The following is an 18330-nucleotide window of genomic DNA, read 5'->3' as shown; positions in this document are numbered from 1 at the left end:
AACACAGTTCACATTTAACGCATATTAATTTTCAACTACCTTATCATTCCTTTCCATGGTCATAAGTACTACCTACTGATACACGTTCCCTTCGCCTCCACCAGCCATTCGACCCCTCTCTGTTGTCTTCGTCTGTGTATCAGACATTATCAGGCCTTGTTTTCGCTTGTTATCATTCTCGATATCATTCTTTTGGGCCATTCCTAACCATTTACTTGACATTAAACGGCAATTGCCTTGTGATTGTGTGCCAATAATAATTCGCATTGATTTCTTAAATTTCAATCAAAGTTCAGTTTTTGGGTCGGTTTGTTTTTTTGTTTTTCGTTTTTGGGTTTCTTCTGCCTCATACCCTTCAAAATAAAAGGCGTATTGGTTTCAGTGATCCAAAGAGTAAAATATTTCAGTGTCTCTTCTAATTTCAAGTGTTTTTGTTTACAATAAAACTTTTCCTTTTTAGAAACAGAAATAAAACTTGCCTTGTCCTTATTTTCATCGTCTATGTTATTTTGGGAAAAAGGCTTTCCATCGCTTTCTTCTTATGAAAACAAAAATTTGTTCTTCTAAAAACTCAAAAATATATCGTCGAATGTTTTCTTATGTCGGTTCTTAAAATTATGCATTGAAAATTAAATTTTTAGTCATAAACTCTATTTAATTAAATGTGAATCTGTTTTTTGTCAACGTTGTTAAATAATAATCATGTCGAAAATATTTGCCTATATTTTTTAAGATTTTTTATAGGGTATACAAACTTTGAGTGATAAATCAAAGTCTGATTTTTATTTTGTCAGTTTTCATGTTATTTTGTTTGTATTTTTTGTATATTTGTTTTGGTTGCTTTTTGTTTTTTTTATAGGTTGTTCAGTCGAGCGTTAGCATTTTTGGCAGTAACAATTAAAAGTAACGGCAGTTGACGCCACATTTAACGGTACAAATACCTACAATTCTATATATGTATGTACATACAATATCCTCTTTGTGTGTGTGTGTATGTGTGTGTGTGTGTGCGTGATGAACTCGTAATAAAGAGATAGTCAGGTGTGAAATTAAATTTTATGTTGCAATACCCACAAAAAGAGAGAAGAAAATAACAGGTAGGCGAAACAAACACTCACGTCCATTTCTTATTTTTCTTTTTATACCATGCACCCATAGGGTAAAATAGTAGGTATATTAAAGTCGCTAAAATGTATGTAACAGGCAGAAGGAAGCTTTTTCGACCCCACAAGGTAAATACATACATACCTACATATATTCTTGATCAGCATCAACAGCCGAGACGATCTAGCCATGTCTGTCCGTCCGTATGAACCAGTAGATCTCGAAGATTATAAGAGCTAGAGCCACCACTCGAGAGAGACTCGAGTAAGATGTACAGTTATCGAGTTTGTTTAAAATTTTTGCCACACCCACAACCGCCTCCATAGTTAAAAAAAACCGATTGCATTCCTTTTTTTGACAAACGAAACTGCTTAGTCTTATTCATTTCTACCGATCTACCAAATTTGATTAAAATCGGGCTAGAAACACGTGTGCATATATATATTTGTTTTACCTGCTGCATGGTATACTAAAGTCGGCGAGACGTCTTACTTACTTCATTTTTTTTAAAGGCAAAAAAAAAGAAAAACAAAATGTCACCATCAATGATGAAAATGTTAAAAGATTTATGGAAACTTTTGAGAGAAACACATTCGATTGTTTCAACAATCGTTTATGAGGATTCCATGGGTTTATTAAAAGTTCAAAGTATTTATAAGGTGTTTTTACAGTAAGCCAGCATTTACAAATTTGCCAATCTTCAAGCATCAAGAGTTAGTTGTGTCCAATGGTAAATCATCATTCTCCCCACATATGAACGATATTTTACCTTCCAAACGGCTATAAGCTCGATATATAGGACCTGGAATAGCCACTGATTGAATTAGTTTTAAAACAGTTTATGGTTTATAGCTATAGCACATTGCAAAATGTCTTTATAGTGCACATTTTTATTTGGTATTGCATACTATTGGGGGGTAAATTTATCTCTTTTTTACCCAGATCTGATTTGGGAACAAATATACACATGTACATATATGTGTAATTATCTGTACTTCAATAACTCTGAAGTGTTCATATTGCTATTGAAGAGCTTTTTTTACCATACAGAGAGTATTATAAAATAGAGACGCTTTCGAGAAGCTGAGTCCGTTCGCCGGTGCAAATCGTATTGGTATTTATGCGAATAATAACCTGGGTGAGATAAGCTATGAATACATCCGGATGGACATAGACATTATTCCAAGACGTCTTTTAAGTTGTGGGATCGGATTTGCAGTTGAATCGAAACGATAAGTAATTGTTTAGTTTGGTACTTACATCGATTTTCACTTACCGGACTTGAGGGAAGAAAAAAATTCAATAGCATACTTATAGGCAAAAGTTGATTATTGTAATTGAAATTACAAATTGGCCATATCAATATGAATTGGCTTATGCAATTGGATTGTTTTCTTGTCAGGGACAATGTCCAACCTCAACCCTAAGAACACCCACTTACTAAGTATTGTGTCGTGACTATGGCAAGTTAGCGTCTGTTGTGTGGCATGCCAGGAGCATGAGCAGGAGATGTAGACGTAGCGAAGGAGCCAACGGCGAGACATTCACATAGACTATTGAGTTGCTATCCTGTGAAAGGATGGTGGAGAATTTGTTTTCCTAATGCTTTCTCTGAAGTCTGAAGCTCTTGTTTTTCACTTGTATTTGTTGTCGAGAAAAGCACTTTAGTTGAGACTAATACTACTACTACCACCACTTCCATTCATATTTTAAGCACTTTTTGTTTTTTTTAAATTAAATTGCTCGTTTTATGCATTAAATTAGCCATATTTCTTTTTATTCTCCTTTAAGCTACTTAATTGTTGATTTCATTCAATTAAATCGCTTGAAGAGAGTCTGATTCTTCTTTCACCTCATAAATCTTCAAGAAGCAGCTAGACGATGCTGATGCTGCCATTCAAATTGCTCAATTGATGGCGGCTAACAATGGCAACGGGCAACTGACTAAGAAAGGCAACCTAAAGGATATATACCTATATTTTCTATATGTATGTATATATACATATATATATATGTATATAGTTTTTTTTGCTCTTCATTGTGTGCAGCTGTCTGCCATAGACAACGGGAGAAATCAAATTGGTAGGCAAAGTTGTGGGTGAATAGATTGGAGTGAAGTGGAGTAAATGGAAGTGGGAGTGGTTGTGGAAATTGGCCAAGTGAAGCGTTAATAAGCTCAACAACAAGAGTGGCAGGCAATCTATGCTGCCTGTCAAGCGAATGGGGTTAAAGCCAAGAATGAGAAAGTTGAATTCTATTCTTTCCATCTTTCTCAATCTCTCTCCTTCTCTCTATCTCTCTCTCTCTCTCTCTCTCTTTCTCTCTCTCTGTCTATCTATATCACTGGAATACAGCCATTTTGGTACAAACTTTTCATAGTCTTTTCTGTGGTAATTTTGAGTCACTTCTTTCGAAAATTACGAATTATGTATAAAAATCTTTAAAAATATTAATTAAAGGGTTTACGAATGTGAATTTATGTATGAACAAAAGTACAAGCAAAGGTTACAAATTCTGAACTCTAGGTTTGAGAGTCGCTGACTTGCTTGGGTTTCCCTTTAGACTAGTAACTTAATCTTTCGTCGCACACATGGATCTGACCAGGTCTATTGAAAGGTCAAAGGGGCCAGGACCCCGTTGTACAAAGGTGTTAAACAGTTTGTAAAACAAAGAGTTGCATTTGCATAACTCACGAGTTCTGCAACTGACAACTTCGATGGACTACTTGCAACCTTTTCTGGGATGTCACACGGTCTGTTGCCATATTACATACATTTAAGGATTTTATAGAATATTAAGTTCAATTAAATTTCATTTTGGCAAAACACCTCGAATGCCTGACCATGGTGGAATACCAAGAAACGGAAAGGAACGGCAAAGGAGCAAAAGGTCGGCGCCCCTCTTATACAGTTTTTTTTAAGCACTAGACAGTTGCAGCAGGCATTGGCCGTCTTTGTGTTGTTTATGCCCTCTGGGGCCGCTCTCTTCTGAAGAGCACACAATAGTAATAGCTCTTTATTGTATTAAGAATTTGCCGTTAGTGGAATTTAAAACAATTCTCTGTTTCTATTTTTTTGTTTTTTTTTTTTAAGAGAAACAAAGGTGGTGCCAAAAACAACAAAGGGAAAGGAGAAAGCAATAGAATGAAGCCTTTTTTTGTTTTGGTCTCGGTGTTTGCTTCATTAACAGCTGCTTGGAATGATGAAGGATGGCTGGTTGGACCAGGTGGAGGAGGAGGAGTAGCAGCAGCTGGATGGGGCGTAGCTGGTGGCAGTTGGGATACACTTGAACTGACACCAGCACAACATATACTGGCCGCCGTGCCCGCAGCAGGTAAGCGCATTAATAGCACCTTTTCCCGTGCCCACTCTGCTCTCTGGTTGCTGCAATTAACTTTGTTTATCACCCATACGCAGTGCACTGTGGGATAGTCAGAGCATTTAAATTTAAAATCCCATTCTAGCAATAATATTTACTATTACTATTTACTTGTTTTAATTGTTTAAGTAGTCTTTAGCCAGCTTTCGAATTTTCCATTGAATAGCGCCAAATTGGAGCTTTTATTTCTATTTTAATTTAAAGAAAGACTGTCGACTATTATCTTTTGATTCCGCATCCAATACACCTCAAGCACTGTCCCCCACTTCCGCCTTGCAAAAACCTCCAAATACATCCTTTAGCATTGATGTTGTTTTTTGTGCCTTTTTTTTATAACTTTCCCTAAAATTAAGGTTTTTCTTTGACGGTCGCTTAGACTCACTGAATTTTGACATCACAGATCTACGATAGTACAAGGCTAACTTATTAAGTTCTTTTGTTACTTTCTCCTTGTTCAAGGGAGTCAAATTCCAAAGACCTACAAATTGAATTGTAATATAGTTATTCGAATGCTGAAGTTAATCATCGCATAAGAAGCAAAACGATTATCTGGGCAAAACTATTTTTAGGAGTTGTTTGATAATATTTTACATAATAATAAGAATATAGTGCCTAAAGTATATAAAAGTTTAAGTTTAAAATTTTATTACTAAAAATTTCTCGGACTAGGAATGGGGACTAGGAATCACGAATGCACTTCGCTTTTATCTATAAATCGGCATCAACGTATTTCGATTTTATAAGCTCTTCTAAAATTGACTGACATGGTCATAAAAGGGCAGTACACCCCACAGTGCAGTGACAGGAGGGCACACACTGGCTGCGGACAGGGTTCGTCTGTGTGTGAGTGTGTGTGTCAACGTTCTATGTACCGAAGCGTAATTGGTATTTCGTTCGTTTCGTTGCTGTATTTAGTTGAGCTAGTTTTGCACTTACCCCCAAAAATAACTCAAGTGCTATTCGCGTGTTTCATGCACTAAGGGTCCTAGTGGCAGCTAGAAACTGGAATTGGAGTTGATAGCAGGATCACAAGAGCAGCAGGAATAGAAGCATCAGAACTGAACTAAAGAGAACAGAAAACGTTATAGGCACAGTCATTCAAGAACACCGAAGCGAATCCCTTACTCTATTCTCTTCATATCATTGCTTCTTGGCAAAAATTGAAACAATTTGCCAATATGATAGTTAAGAAGACTATTTATGCAGTTGCGTTTAGTTTAAATAGTATAACAGACATATGTGGCTTTTTGTTGATAATTTTGTTTGGCTTGGTCTCATCTTTCGGTTAAGCGAAAATACTTGAAATGTTCACTTATTCATGGAAAGAATTTGGTCCTTGTGATACTTTTATATTTATTGTCTTAATATTTATGCCTGAATCAGCTGTATGTTAAAACCTAAAAATATATAAATTAAATGTATGAAAGTATTGCTAAATCTAGTTGATAAAACCTCAAGAGGGCGCCAGATAAGTGAGTGGTTAAAAATAAAATAAATGTCGAGTGTGTACCAAGGTGAATCATTGTGTTACTAAATATATAGTGTGCTACTTAGTTAGTATGATTTGTTAACTATTTTAGTTAGTTAACACTGTGCAGGGAGCTGCTCTTATCATTCGTTGCTGTGCGTTAAGTGTGTTTGCTGTGTTGTGTGACACTATTATGGCTTAGTCGTTCTTCTTCTAGTTTTATTTTCCGTTGCTGCTGTCGCTGGTTTGGTGTTGCTTCAGTTCCAGTTGACAATTGCTGTATCCGCTTGCTGCTGACAAGTAAAATGAAAGAGACAGAGACAGAGACAGAGACTGAGACTGAGAGAGCAAAGGAGAGGGAGTGCAAAGCGTTCATTCGCCCTAGAGCTTCATGCTTTTCCTGTTGCCTTATGCCCTCTTGTTGTTGGTGCCCTCTGTTTGCTGCTGCCTGCCTGTCTACTTGCTGTGTGTATGTTGTTGCTGCTAGTTTCCGTTGCAACAGCAGCAGCATTTTGATGTCACTGGTGTCATTTGTCACGCGCTGTTGTTGTTTTTGTTTTCAACTCACACACTCACACACATTTGCACACTTGCAAACACACCATTTCTTATGTCTGGTTCAGAGTGTGAGCTAAGTTTATTCTTGGCATCATTAAGCGACGACAACAGCAACAGCAGCAGCAACTACAGCAACAACAACAATAGCAGCAACGACTTAACACTTAACACATTTTGTTTTGCCACGCCTACTCATAACATCAACGCTGCTCTTCCTCGTCCTCGTACTCGTCCTCCATCTCTCAGTGGAAATGCCAGGCCAGCCATTAAAATGCAAATTTCTAGTGGTCACGTGAATGCTGGGCAAATATTTTCCTCTCACTGCAATTTCAACTTGGCATACATAAAGCAAAACAACAGCAGCAGCAGCAACAACTTTCGCTTTTGCTTTTCCTTCCGTTGATTTCTTTTTTTTTTCGCCTGACATTTTGGGTCAGTTGTCGCATTTATTTTGGCTTTCTCGTTTGCACTTTCTTTATTTTGGTGTTTTTTTTTTTTTTTTTCGCTGGTTTTTTTTTTGTTTTATCTTTCAACTTAAAAATGTGATTTATTACCGAGAGTGAAGCTGTGAAAAGTTTTTGCGGTGCGTTAAACATGGCGTATGATTAACGTCAATGCGGCGTATGCGTAATGTGCGTGCTTTTGACGTGGCAGCAGCAGTCGAGAGAGAAGAGAAAAACTTATTTAGCCAGTTTGTTTGTTTGTTTCTATATGTACTTTCTGTGGTGCGTGTGTGTGTATATAAACACACACAGACACACACTATGTGGCACAGCTGCACCACTCGCAGGCACACACTCTCGGCACTCGTCTAAGCGCAACTTATTTCAAAGCGATTCAAACTCACACACCCACACACATACTTTGAATTGGAACGAGAACTACCACACTTGAAATTAGTTGAAAAAGTGAAATTAAATTTCAAATTTTTCCTGCATTTGTGTTCCTCTTTTATTTTGCTTTAATTTAAATATATATGCATGTATATCTTTGTTGTCCCAACTTCGGTTAAAGTAATACAAAATAGTTAAAAATCTGTAAATGTTGTTATCCTTCATCCTTCCTTTTTTAGGGTTTCAAATTTTAAACTTTCTTTAAATCCTACAAATGGCTCTAATAATATACAATAAAAATATATCTCTAGTAGATCAGGTAATATCTTTGTATTTTGTAAACCTAATAGTTAATCGATTAATATAGTTAAAGACTTTAATTTTTCGTAATTTCTTAATTTTGAACTAGACTTAAATTAATATCATTTTGAGAACGAACTAAAAATAGTTTACTAACAGTTGAAAATTCTATTAGATAGATGGTTAATTTTTATATTTTTATATTTATTTGTTTATAAGCTGCTAAAAATAAACAAATAATTAGACTTGTTCCTGTTTTTGAATTCCAAATTAAATTGTCTGAACCGATATCGCAACATCGATTGGCTGAGGTGTATAAACTTTTTTTTTTGTATTTAAAAAACGATTCAGAAAAAAAACAGGTCTAAAAAGATTTTTTTAGCAATCTTCAGCAGAAAATTTATATTTGAACATGTAATTTTAACATTTCAGAGAATATTTAGATACTATTTATCTTCAGGAAATAAGAAACATTTATTTAGTTGGCCCGTTTTAGTAGGAAAAGAGGAAAACCCTTTTTCTAATAGTAGCCGTTTTCTTTCTACCTGTACTTATTTTTGTTTTTCAATCAACAACTTATTCCATTTTTTTGTATTGATGGGGGAAAACACAATTTGATTTCTTTTTTCTTTAGTTCATTTCCGTGTATATAGATCTTTGTTTTCATCTCCCTATCTTACTTTCTCTCTCTTTTTCGTTTTCTGTGTTCATTTGTATTATTCTTAAACGTTCAATTGATTGCCAGCTGCCATCAAAATAATGCCATTTAGTTACTTGCCTTTGTTTGTCTTTGTCCATCGATGGCAATGGCAATGGCAACAGCAACAGCAACAGCAGCAGCAGCAGCGACGGCAATGGCAACTTGTCTAATGACTGCAATTTGATACGCTTATCAAAGATTCATGTGAACATTTGCCAATCGCAATCACACAGTCACCTGAAAGGAGACTCCATATAGTTACCAACAGCAGTATATACATATGTACATAGAATGCGACATCTCGTCATGTGAGAGATGGAACTATCGTTGGAATTAGAAAATGACAGTCTTGGTGGAGTCAAACAAATTTCATGACAATTTGAATTCATTTCAAACAATAAAAGCAGATCGATTGTCCTTGAGTGTTTTTGCAGCTCATGATTTCTGTCCCTGGTGACCTACATAAAAGGAATTGTAAATTATTTCAGAGATCAGTTGCTATGACCAAATACCTAAACGAATGCCCTAGGAACTTGTCAGTTTCTTACTTTTGTAAATGTAAATGAAAAAGTCATTTGACAGGATTCACAATTTTTTCCTTTATTCTGACATTGAGTTTGAGCTGCACCTTGCAGGAGTACATATGTTCAATACTGAGATTGTTTAATTTCCCCCTTTGTCTCTTTCTCTGCTTATCTCGTTGAATTTTTTATGGGAAATGCACTTAACTGACATTAAGTAGCTAGTTAAAGTCTAAGAAAATGCTTAACGCGCGCAATCTGAGAACAAAACATGCGGTGAAGTGACTTTGGGCTACTCAAGTACTTACTTGGGCCTCAGACCCAGACCTGGCATAGAAACAGAAAACAACAAGATCCAAGTGAAAGAGCAGGAGCAGGAGCAGGAGCAGGAGTAGGAACAGGAACTGGACTTGGAGTTTAGAGTGTGCGTTTCCTTCATTTTTTTTTTTATTTTGTCTTCATTTTCCCATTTTTCTTTTTTCCTCGTTCTTCTTAGTTTGTTAAATTGAATTTCTTGCTTGAAGCAGACACTTAAAAGCCAAGTTTTGTTTTCCTTTTTTCTTAATTTTTTTTGTTTCCAGAACGCGGCAATTTTTTGCTCTACCAATTAGCCCTGGCCATAAATTCTGGCAACTTTTTGGATATGGAGACGATACACGAGGATGAGCTGATGGAGGAGCTAAACTCCAATTGGTTGGCCGCAATGGCAAATGAATTTCAGGTAAAAGAGAGAGATTCCTGCTTCATCTATATCGAAAGGGAATATACAAATACCTATATACATACATATACAGAGCAGATAAAGGCCAGTCGAACATAAATCACGAGCACATTTTTTTCAGGTTGCTGTTGTTGCTTAACTTTTGGCATTTTTAACTTTAGTCCGGATATCTGTCAGAGTGAAAGAGCCACTTCGGGTTTTTGGGATAAAGTCAAAAAGTGGAGAGGGAAGATTGGAGTATGAGCACGTGACCATTTGGTGGGCACGCTCCGCTGCCACAGGATTTCATTTACAGCCAAGGGGCATGCCATCAGTAGTCAACAGTCGACACAAATGGTTGAAAACAATCAGACTAAAGCTGAATGAAAGGAATTAGTTTTGTTTCCACAGACTCCCCTTGCCAAGACAACATGAATTTCATGAGGAGCGTAAAACAGTGTGCAAATTGTAATACATTTAAAGTGTTTTGTGGAAAGTCAGCTGGTAGTAATATGAATCCTTGCTAAGCTTCCATTCTGAGGATGATTTGTGTTGATTTGTTAGAAGATAACCTTAAGGGCTACTATTTCCTGTCGTTCTCGTTCAAATTACACATAGAAAATGGTCATCAAAACCAGATTCTTTTGAAATTTGAATACTTATTTCAACAACAAAATTTAAGACTATTCGAGTAAATATTTGAAATGAAGTAGTTTAAATTGTTTGTCCTGGCAAACACATTATTGATAATCGATGCCAGAACAAGTGATACAATGGACTAAAGAATCAGTCAGACAACAAAAAACAAAAAGGAAGGGAACCCAGATGGGAAGACATTCCACGTCATTTCGGTATGCAAAATCGACATTGATTTTCATTTGAAACGTTATCGAAAAGGGGATAGATATGATTCCCTTTGGTGTTAGTATTGTTTGATAGTCTAAGAGAAGAAAAAAGATTACTTTTCATTCAAAATTGAACATCAGTTCAAAACGATTGCGAAATAGAGCTCGATTGGTTTAGTTTAAAGGATTCTCTTTTTATAGATCTGAAATATTCTCCGTTTTGTGCAATAACATTCTGTAGTCTAAAAGAAGAAGAATGGACATAAATAGATAAAAATTATAAGTTTTCAAGACGTCAGATAGCTTCATGTGCAGCTGGAAGCATTCAATTTTAAAGTTGGTCTTGTTTCTACTTAATTTTCGTAAAGTGCGAAAAACAGTTTCCATCAGTGTTTTGTGAAACAATTTTCATATTTCTGCTATCATTTTGCACTTTTTCGGACCAATATGGCCATAATCAGATTGATTGAAAATTCATTGTATTGGACCATAATCACATCATCGAATAACAGACACCGACACAGACACACGCATAGACACACGCAAGTGTATACACACATGCTGCACTTTGATGAAACCAAAAGCAATTTGATGATGAAACCTAGCCTGCTTTTAGGTGCTTAGTGCCTTTGATTGTGTCATAAGAGGGTTATGAAGGCAAATGGAGATAGCAGCAGCAGCAGCAGCAGCAGAATGCATATATAGCCTGCATGAAAAGTTTCTAATTATCGCTGGCATAAATAGAAGAGCCAAGCGGCCGAGAAAGGACGCCTTTCTAGTATATGGATTTGCTTGTATTTTTTCTTTTTTATCAGGCAAGAAACCAAGAGAAGGAGAGAGAAAGAGGGAGACAGAGAGAGAGAGAGAGAGAGAGAGAGGAAAAAATTTGAATATTTTGCAATTGCCTTTAGGGATTGGGGACTAAAGGGAGAGTCGATTGCATTTTGCAATCGCTGTGGCCCAGAGACATCTGCTTTAAATTTTTAGATTGTCGACAAAACGAAACGAAAAGAAATGCAAATTTTATGCAAAGTAACATTCGGGCACAACACAAGCAACAAGCAACAAGCAGCAGCGAACTGACAATAAGGACAGAAAACAGTGTGAACACATAGAGCCAAGACAATGTTATGTGCGACTCTCTCCCCAAATGTGGCTTTGGGTTGTTGGGTTTTATATGAAGTTTCTGTTTTGTTTTCGGTGCGTTTTTAAATATTTCATATTGATAAGGAAAACGCAGCTGTGTTCCCTCAATGGTCTTTAACGGGAACGGAAATGTCTTGTATGGCAATTGAGATATTAAGCTATTTACTTTTAATTTGAAAAACTGTTGGCCAAGTTGGCTGTTGTCGATTTAAGCAATTTTCACGCCAACTTGGTTTCCACTTTGAAGGGAAAATTCCTGAGCTAGAGCCTGAGAGAGAGAGGAAGAGATAGAAAGAGATCTTCGGATGTTGCAGAAGACACTGTTTGGTTGGCTTTAATGCGGCCATTCTCAGTGTATGACAGTGTGTGGCATGGGATGAATTGGAGTGGTATGAACAAGAAGCCCAAAAGCAAGAAAAATGTACACTAGGGATTACTTTGCTTAATTCAACTGCAAATGAAAACTGTTTGTTCTGTAAATTCAATCTGTTGGCATCTTGTTGACGTTGTCATTACGTCTTCGTTTTCGTCTTCTTCTGCTGCTGTTGTTGCTGCTGCTGCTGCTGCTACTGCTTTGCCATCATTTTCGTTTCACACATATACTATAAGCCAGAGCAGCGCAGCTTTAGCCCAGCTTCATCTTCATTTTCTTCGTTTCCCACTCGACAAGTTCATCAAAGCGTAATCTGCACAAAATGGCGTCACTTCCTTAGCCATTGGCTCCATGGAGCAGGCAACTTTGAGTCTAACTATATACATGTATGTATGTACATATGTATGTACATACGTACGTACTGAGGCCTAACTTTTTCGTAGGTCTTTTGTGTCCATCCGCTGCTGCTACCACTGCCGCTGTCGCTGCCACCGCCACTGCCAATGCCAATGCTGATGCCATTGCCCATGCTTTAGCGTCGCCTTCGCCTTCGCTTTCGCCTAATGGAGTCATAATTCTTCAGCTCGTTAGCGGCAAATACATGCAACGTAAATATGCTTGCGCCGAAAAGTATGCCAGGAATTTTTCGTACGTTTTACATTTTCTAATACCCTTTGTGCCCCAAAGGCATTTAAGTTATCGCTTGTAAATGATTTTGTTACCAAAAAAAAAAAAAAAAGACAAACCAACTTAGAAAGTACTTTCTTTTATTTCTTTTATCCTTTTCCAGGAAAAGTAATTGCAAAATTTCGTAGTCATGCTGATTAATACTAATAGATAATAGATTTTCAGAATGAAAAAAAAGTTTGAAGGAATTATAGCTTATTAATATTTAGCAGCTAAAAACGGGTCTAATATACATTTCTAGATTATGGTCTATTGTAAAGGGTATCATTTTAGTCTATTTAAATAAAAATTATATTCTTACTTTCGCCTCTATTTATTTGGCATATTCCCTTTGGCTTCTTCCCTTTGGCATTATTTTATATATATATGTATGTAAAATGTGTGTGTGTGTGTAGATCTAAATCTGTGTGTGTGTGTGTGTGTGCAGAGCTGTCTGTTAAACCTTTTGCCTTTGGGTCTTTCGATGGGCGTGACGTTGCGCCCCTTCACAGTAGCCGTTGTCTGACAAGTTGCTTAATTGAAAAGTGTTTTGTTTGGCAAAGCTCTGGGCCATGATGAGCACCGCTTGCCCTTGCCTTCAATCATGCCGTCCGTCCCGGCTGTTGCTATCCCTTCACCTTCCGTCTACCATTTGTGCCATCATCTTGCTGATTTCGCAACTTTATGTAGGTTCAATAATTTGCCTTTTATTTATGCGTGTGCTTTAAAAACAGAGCAACAAAGAATTTTTCAAGGGTCTTCCGGTTTTTTTTTCTTTGTCGGTTCTTCAAATTTTGCTTACTGTTTCTCTGAGTTATTACGTTTACGAGGCTAAACCGAAAGAAGACGAAAATGAAGATGTTGTTGGTGGCACAGAGAAGGACGAAAGTCAGCTGCTTGAAGCATATTTATCACTACGCTACTTTTTATTGCTTCCTCTTTGCCATATCATATAGATTTTTCAGGAGCGGTTCTCTCGGAATCGCGGGTAATTGAAGAAGAAGTAAAATTAAAAATTAGTTAATAGAAAGTTAAATTCAATAGGTTCCGACTGTAAATTTTGTATTTTAAATAGGTAACTTATTGCGTTTCCCTTCGATTTTTGGTAAATCTCTTTAAGTCGTGTGATTACAACACACACATATATACTATATATTTACATACATAAACACCATACCTTCCAGACGTTAGAGAAATCAGGAATCAAATATATTTGAATATTCTTGATCCATCTGCATCGCTAGTGAAACCATCCCTGAGCACAAGAGACAACCATAGAGTGAGAGAGCAAGAGCATGTCTTTTTATTTTTTTTTTGTCAAAAATAATTATGTTATTTTAAATTTTTCTCTCTGTTGATTCTGGTAAAGAAACAGAGTGGGAGAGAAAAACCGTTGGCATAATTATCAAACATTTTTCATTTTACATCAGCAACATTTTTCAGCGTTGAAAACTCTGTGACAGTTTCGCTTTTTCTTTTCTTTCGGCTCGTGTGTGTGTGTGTGTGTATGTGTGTTTATATGTATTGTTCTTGTAATTAAGTCACACCCCATTGTCACATTAGAGAGGGGTAGGGGAGGGGAGTATGACGATAAGTATATTTTATGTATTTTTAATTAACTTTAATGCTCGATTCGCCGAAAATGATCCATTGCACTCTGTAAGAGCGGCAAGGGAGACGGGGAAGGCACTTTGCATCCGTTGACTCGACTCAACTGAACTCGACTCCTCATCTCTGTCTGGTCTCAAGTGTGTTTGTCTGTCTAATTGGCAAATTTAATTAGCCTCCTCACTGGTCAGAGAGGCAGGGATACAACCAGAGGATGGGCATGAAGACCAGAAACCAGGATGAGATTTGTTTATGTTTATTTTTGATCAATGTATGGAAGAGTGTCTCTCGCTCCTCTCTGCCTTTCGCTCTTTCTCTATCTAGCTCTCCGTGTGTATATCGTGTGAAATTCAATTTTCGTAAGCATATTTAATAAGCCCGTTTAAATTTGACTAGTAAATTTATAGTTCATTGTTGTGCTAGTACCCTCCATCTACCCCCTATCTAGGAGTAGGGACGGCAGCTCTTTGCATAGGCAAACGAAACCCAACATTTACCCGTTTGCTCTGACGACACAAACACAGGGAAATGCAGTACACTCAACACTCTTTGTGGATGGACGTTGCACTAGGTGCCTAGGTGTTCAAGGGGTATGGGGCGACTGCAATTTGAACTATACTTTACGGTGGGGGGGCTCATTGAAGAGTGTTCGAAATTTGATTCGCAATTGAAAACAACCAAAGCGATTTTTCGAATTGGTGGAATTGTTTTAGAAAGCCAAACAAATCAATTTTCAGTACAATCCATTCAATAAATTAAATAGATCATTAGACTCTGTGTAAATTGAATACATTAACTATAAAAACTTAATAAAGATAAGGTTAAACAAACGATTGAAAATTGGGTAAAAGAGAACTCTTTATCAGTGGTGGCAGAATGCAAAGGATTCAACAGAGCTAATACGAAGCATTGCTGTTAAAAGTTGAGTCTAAAAACTAGGCAAATAACTATTTTGAAGTTAACTTGAATCAACTAAAATACTATAATCTCTGTCCAGTTGCAAACTCTGCTCAATCTATCAATCAGCCCTCTTGATATAGTTTTATGTACACATTGAGTATGTACATATACTTTTAGCTATATATGTATGTATAAGTTTATATAAATATATGTATGTAAGAACATTGCTTAACTGCTTTGACGTTGTTTACTGCAGCTTTCAATTAAGTTGCCAATGTTCTTTTTGCCACCTCTTTCTCTCTCTTTGTGTTTCTTCCTCTTTGCCCCTTTTCTTGCCATGTCCCTGTTCTTAGGAGTTGGACCCCGTTTTTGCTTTAAACCAGCTTCCCTTTTTAATTAGTTGACAAACTTGCACATTTTTATCGCTGCTTGTTTTCTGCTACCTTTTTAGTATTACTTTTTTTTACCTAACCCCTCCGCTCACTCTTCCTCACACGCCGCTTTGCTCTGTTCAACGTTCTTTCTCGTTTTATTAATTTCATTTTGCACTTGTAATTGCTGGTAAATATCGCATAGCTCATACGCAGCGTTGCACCGGAAATTAATTTCCGTACAATAAAGAGAGTAGAAAAAGAAAAAAAAAAAAAAACAGCAAAAGGAAATAATCGTGCAGTTTCCTTGGCAATGGTAGAACCAGAATTCTCATCAGATTCTTTTGCACATCTTTCTCTCTCTCTCCCCCCTCTTTTTCTCTCTCTCTTAGTAACCCTTTAGCAACTTCTTACCAAGTTACTAATTTAATAATCTTGACAATTTTTATTGCAGCACATAGAAGTGTATGAGAGTTTTCCAATCGACTTGCAGAACTGGCTAATGGACAGCTATGGTCTGAGTGTCACAGATGTTTATCACAGCAGTTGGTGGAGAAGCCGCAGCAGCAGCACCAGCAGCGTGTCTCGATCTCGATCCACCGGAAACGGAAATGGCAATGCCAACGCCAACGGATACAATACTCGTCAACAGATGTGCACAGCGGAGGGTCAGTGCTATGACATGGCACAAATCGTTACTGTGTGCTGTCCATTCTGAGAGAAAGACAGAGAGCGACCGAGTGTATAAATAAAAATGCATTTAAAAACAATTGAAAAGGAAATCATAAATTTGTGGACTGGCCACAAACCAATGGCAATCCGGTTGATTGGCCAACGGGGTTGCCTGGCGTGCACCGGTATGCTCCGCAATGAGACCATTAAGTGTCCGTTCAGCGCGGACACGGAAGCTGCCAAGTGCCAACCAATATGAGTTAAGGGGGTTTTGTTTTCTCTTTGGCGAACCGAGCATATCCAGCCGCTTAAGTACTCCAGCATTTTAATGCACAAGTGAAGAAATTCTACTTCATTATTTGGTTCCAGATCAATTGGTAATAGAGTCGTTAGATAAACAAATCGGTAAGTTAATGTAACTTAAAGCAATTTGCATACCTTTTACAGTTCGTTAGTTACGTACTTAGTCTAATAACACAGGCTAACATTTTCGAGGTCTTAAGTTCAATAAATGTTCGTCCTTTACATAGTTTTTGAAGGGTGCTGTATTTAGTTTTTGTACGCAGTTAAAATAGTTTTTTAAGCGCAAAATTGTACAATCTGTGTTAAATTTAAAAACAAAATACTTTAATTCTACATATATAGCATACTTTTTAGAGCATAGATTGCTTGAAACCCGAAATTAAGTGAAATTTAATAATGAATGGTTTAGGCATATATTTTTTTATGGCAAATGCTGTCAAACGCTGGGTATACATAATAATGGTGCTCATATTTCGAGGCAAATGATTCAGACTCTGAGGTCAAAAGTTCGTGCCTTTTTTCAGTTATTTGTGTGTCCTTCCGTGGATTGTAAGTTCTTGCTTGGGTTCTTTAGACTCTCGTGCGTTCCTTTCCACAACAAACTTACTTTTCTTTATATATATTTATATATGTATTTACAATAATAAGGAAAACCAATCCGTTAAACATAATTTTTTAGCTGCAAAAGGATATTCATTTAGTCGGTTATGTTTTAATGGCATACGAATTTTGCGTTTTGCGATTTTTATGACTGCCTGCAATCAGCGCCAAAAGCGCGTGGCAAAGGCAAACCAAAGAACAGACAGAATGGATAGTTGGAAAATGGGCGGGGGAATCAACATGCAACATGCGACAACAACCAAACGAAGTCAAACCAAACCAATCCAGCTCGAATGGGCAGTTTTCTTCCTGCTCTCTCTCTCTCTCTCTCTCTATGTGTATTTTTTTGTTTGCTGCTTTTCGCCTTGTGCACTCGCAGGTTATCTTTTGATTTTTACCATTTGTGCCTTTTGCCCATAGTCGTGCAATTGTTTCGCTGGTAAACAATGTGATTTTCAGCGTGAAATTTCATTCAATCTGCACGAGCAGAACACAAAACACAAAGTCGAAAACGAAAAAACCTGGGCGAGACGATATGCAGGGCAAGTAAAGTCCAAGTGGAGTGAAAAAGCTGTCCATTGGTCCATTGGTGGGCAATTTGTGTGCAGGCAATGGCGAAGTGAGAATATAAAGCCGACCCAAAAAATATGTCGAGAGGTTACACTTTGCGTACAAGAGTGTGCATAAAAAACCAACATTATATTTCTTGGCAATAACAATTGAAATTGAAGCATTATTAGTTGGAACATCATTTAAACTTGGCTAAGGTTGCAATTTAGTTACACAGAAATATGAATTAATAGACATAGTTTCTTTAAATTTTTTGAAGTTTCAGATAAATTAAAGTGAGCCAGATTCGTTGGCTAAGAATTGAAGGGTATAGACTAGTCGACGCTCAAGACTTTGCATCGGAAAATTGCATTTTTATTTAGTATTTTTTATATGCTTGCAAAAAAGGGTATATTCATTTCGTCAAAAATGAAAAGATCTCCTCTTTGACTACATACGTACCTACCTATAAAGGGCGAACAATCAAACATTGTGCACAAATCTTAGATATTAACCTTTTCCATAAGGTTCCCAAATCAGACAACTATATAAAATAGTTTTTTAAATAAATAATATTAATCATATTCTTGGCTAATTGTCTTTATTTTTAAAATTTCATTTGACTGCTGAGACTAACAAGTTTTTGATTAATCCTTTTGTTGTTTAAAATTAACAAATATCACTTTAAAAAATTTTGTTTTCTAGTTGATATATCCGTAGGGCATACAAAGTTCT

General features: G+C 36.7%; 1 protein-coding gene across 2 annotated transcripts; it reads left to right on the top strand.

Moving 5' to 3' along the window:
- The first annotated feature begins 847 nt into the window (after nucleotides 1-847).
- Nucleotides 848-16203, top strand: LOC137579952 (uncharacterized). 2 transcript variants are annotated; one of them, XM_068293860.1, is made up of 4 exons: nucleotides 848-957; nucleotides 4197-4437; nucleotides 9444-9583; nucleotides 15926-16203. In XM_068293860.1, exons 2-4 carry the CDS (start codon nucleotides 4248-4250, stop codon nucleotides 16187-16189), a joined length of 594 nt encoding a protein of 197 aa, XP_068149961.1. In that variant the 5' UTR covers nucleotides 848-957; nucleotides 4197-4247; the 3' UTR covers nucleotides 16190-16203. The 2 variants fall into 2 exon arrangements, with proteins under 2 accessions (XP_068149961.1, XP_068149970.1); XM_068293869.1 differs by lacking the exon at nucleotides 848-957 and adding an exon at nucleotides 979-1097.
- The last annotated feature ends 2127 nt before the right edge of the window (nucleotides 16204-18330 follow it).

This window comes from Drosophila tropicalis, unplaced genomic scaffold (assembly GCF_018151085.1).
Source record: "Drosophila tropicalis isolate 14030-0801.00 unplaced genomic scaffold, ASM1815108v1 contig_1190, whole genome shotgun sequence".
Classification (NCBI taxonomy): domain Eukaryota; kingdom Metazoa; phylum Arthropoda; class Insecta; order Diptera; family Drosophilidae; genus Drosophila; species Drosophila tropicalis.
The sequence above is the reverse complement of the archived record's forward strand: the minus strand, read 5'-3'. Positions and strand labels throughout refer to the sequence as shown.

Coding starts and splice junctions, on each gene's coding strand:
- LOC137579952 (XM_068293860.1), top strand. CDS start 4,248: ATGAAGCCTTTTTTTGTTTTGGTCTCGGTGTTTGCTTCATTAACAGCT. Junction 4,438..9,443: donor GGCCGCCGTGCCCGCAGCAG/GTAAGCGCATTA, acceptor TTTTGTTTCCAG/AACGCGGCAATTTTTTGCTC. Junction 9,584..15,925: donor CAATGGCAAATGAATTTCAG/GTAAAAGAGAGA, acceptor TTTTTATTGCAG/CACATAGAAGTGTATGAGAG.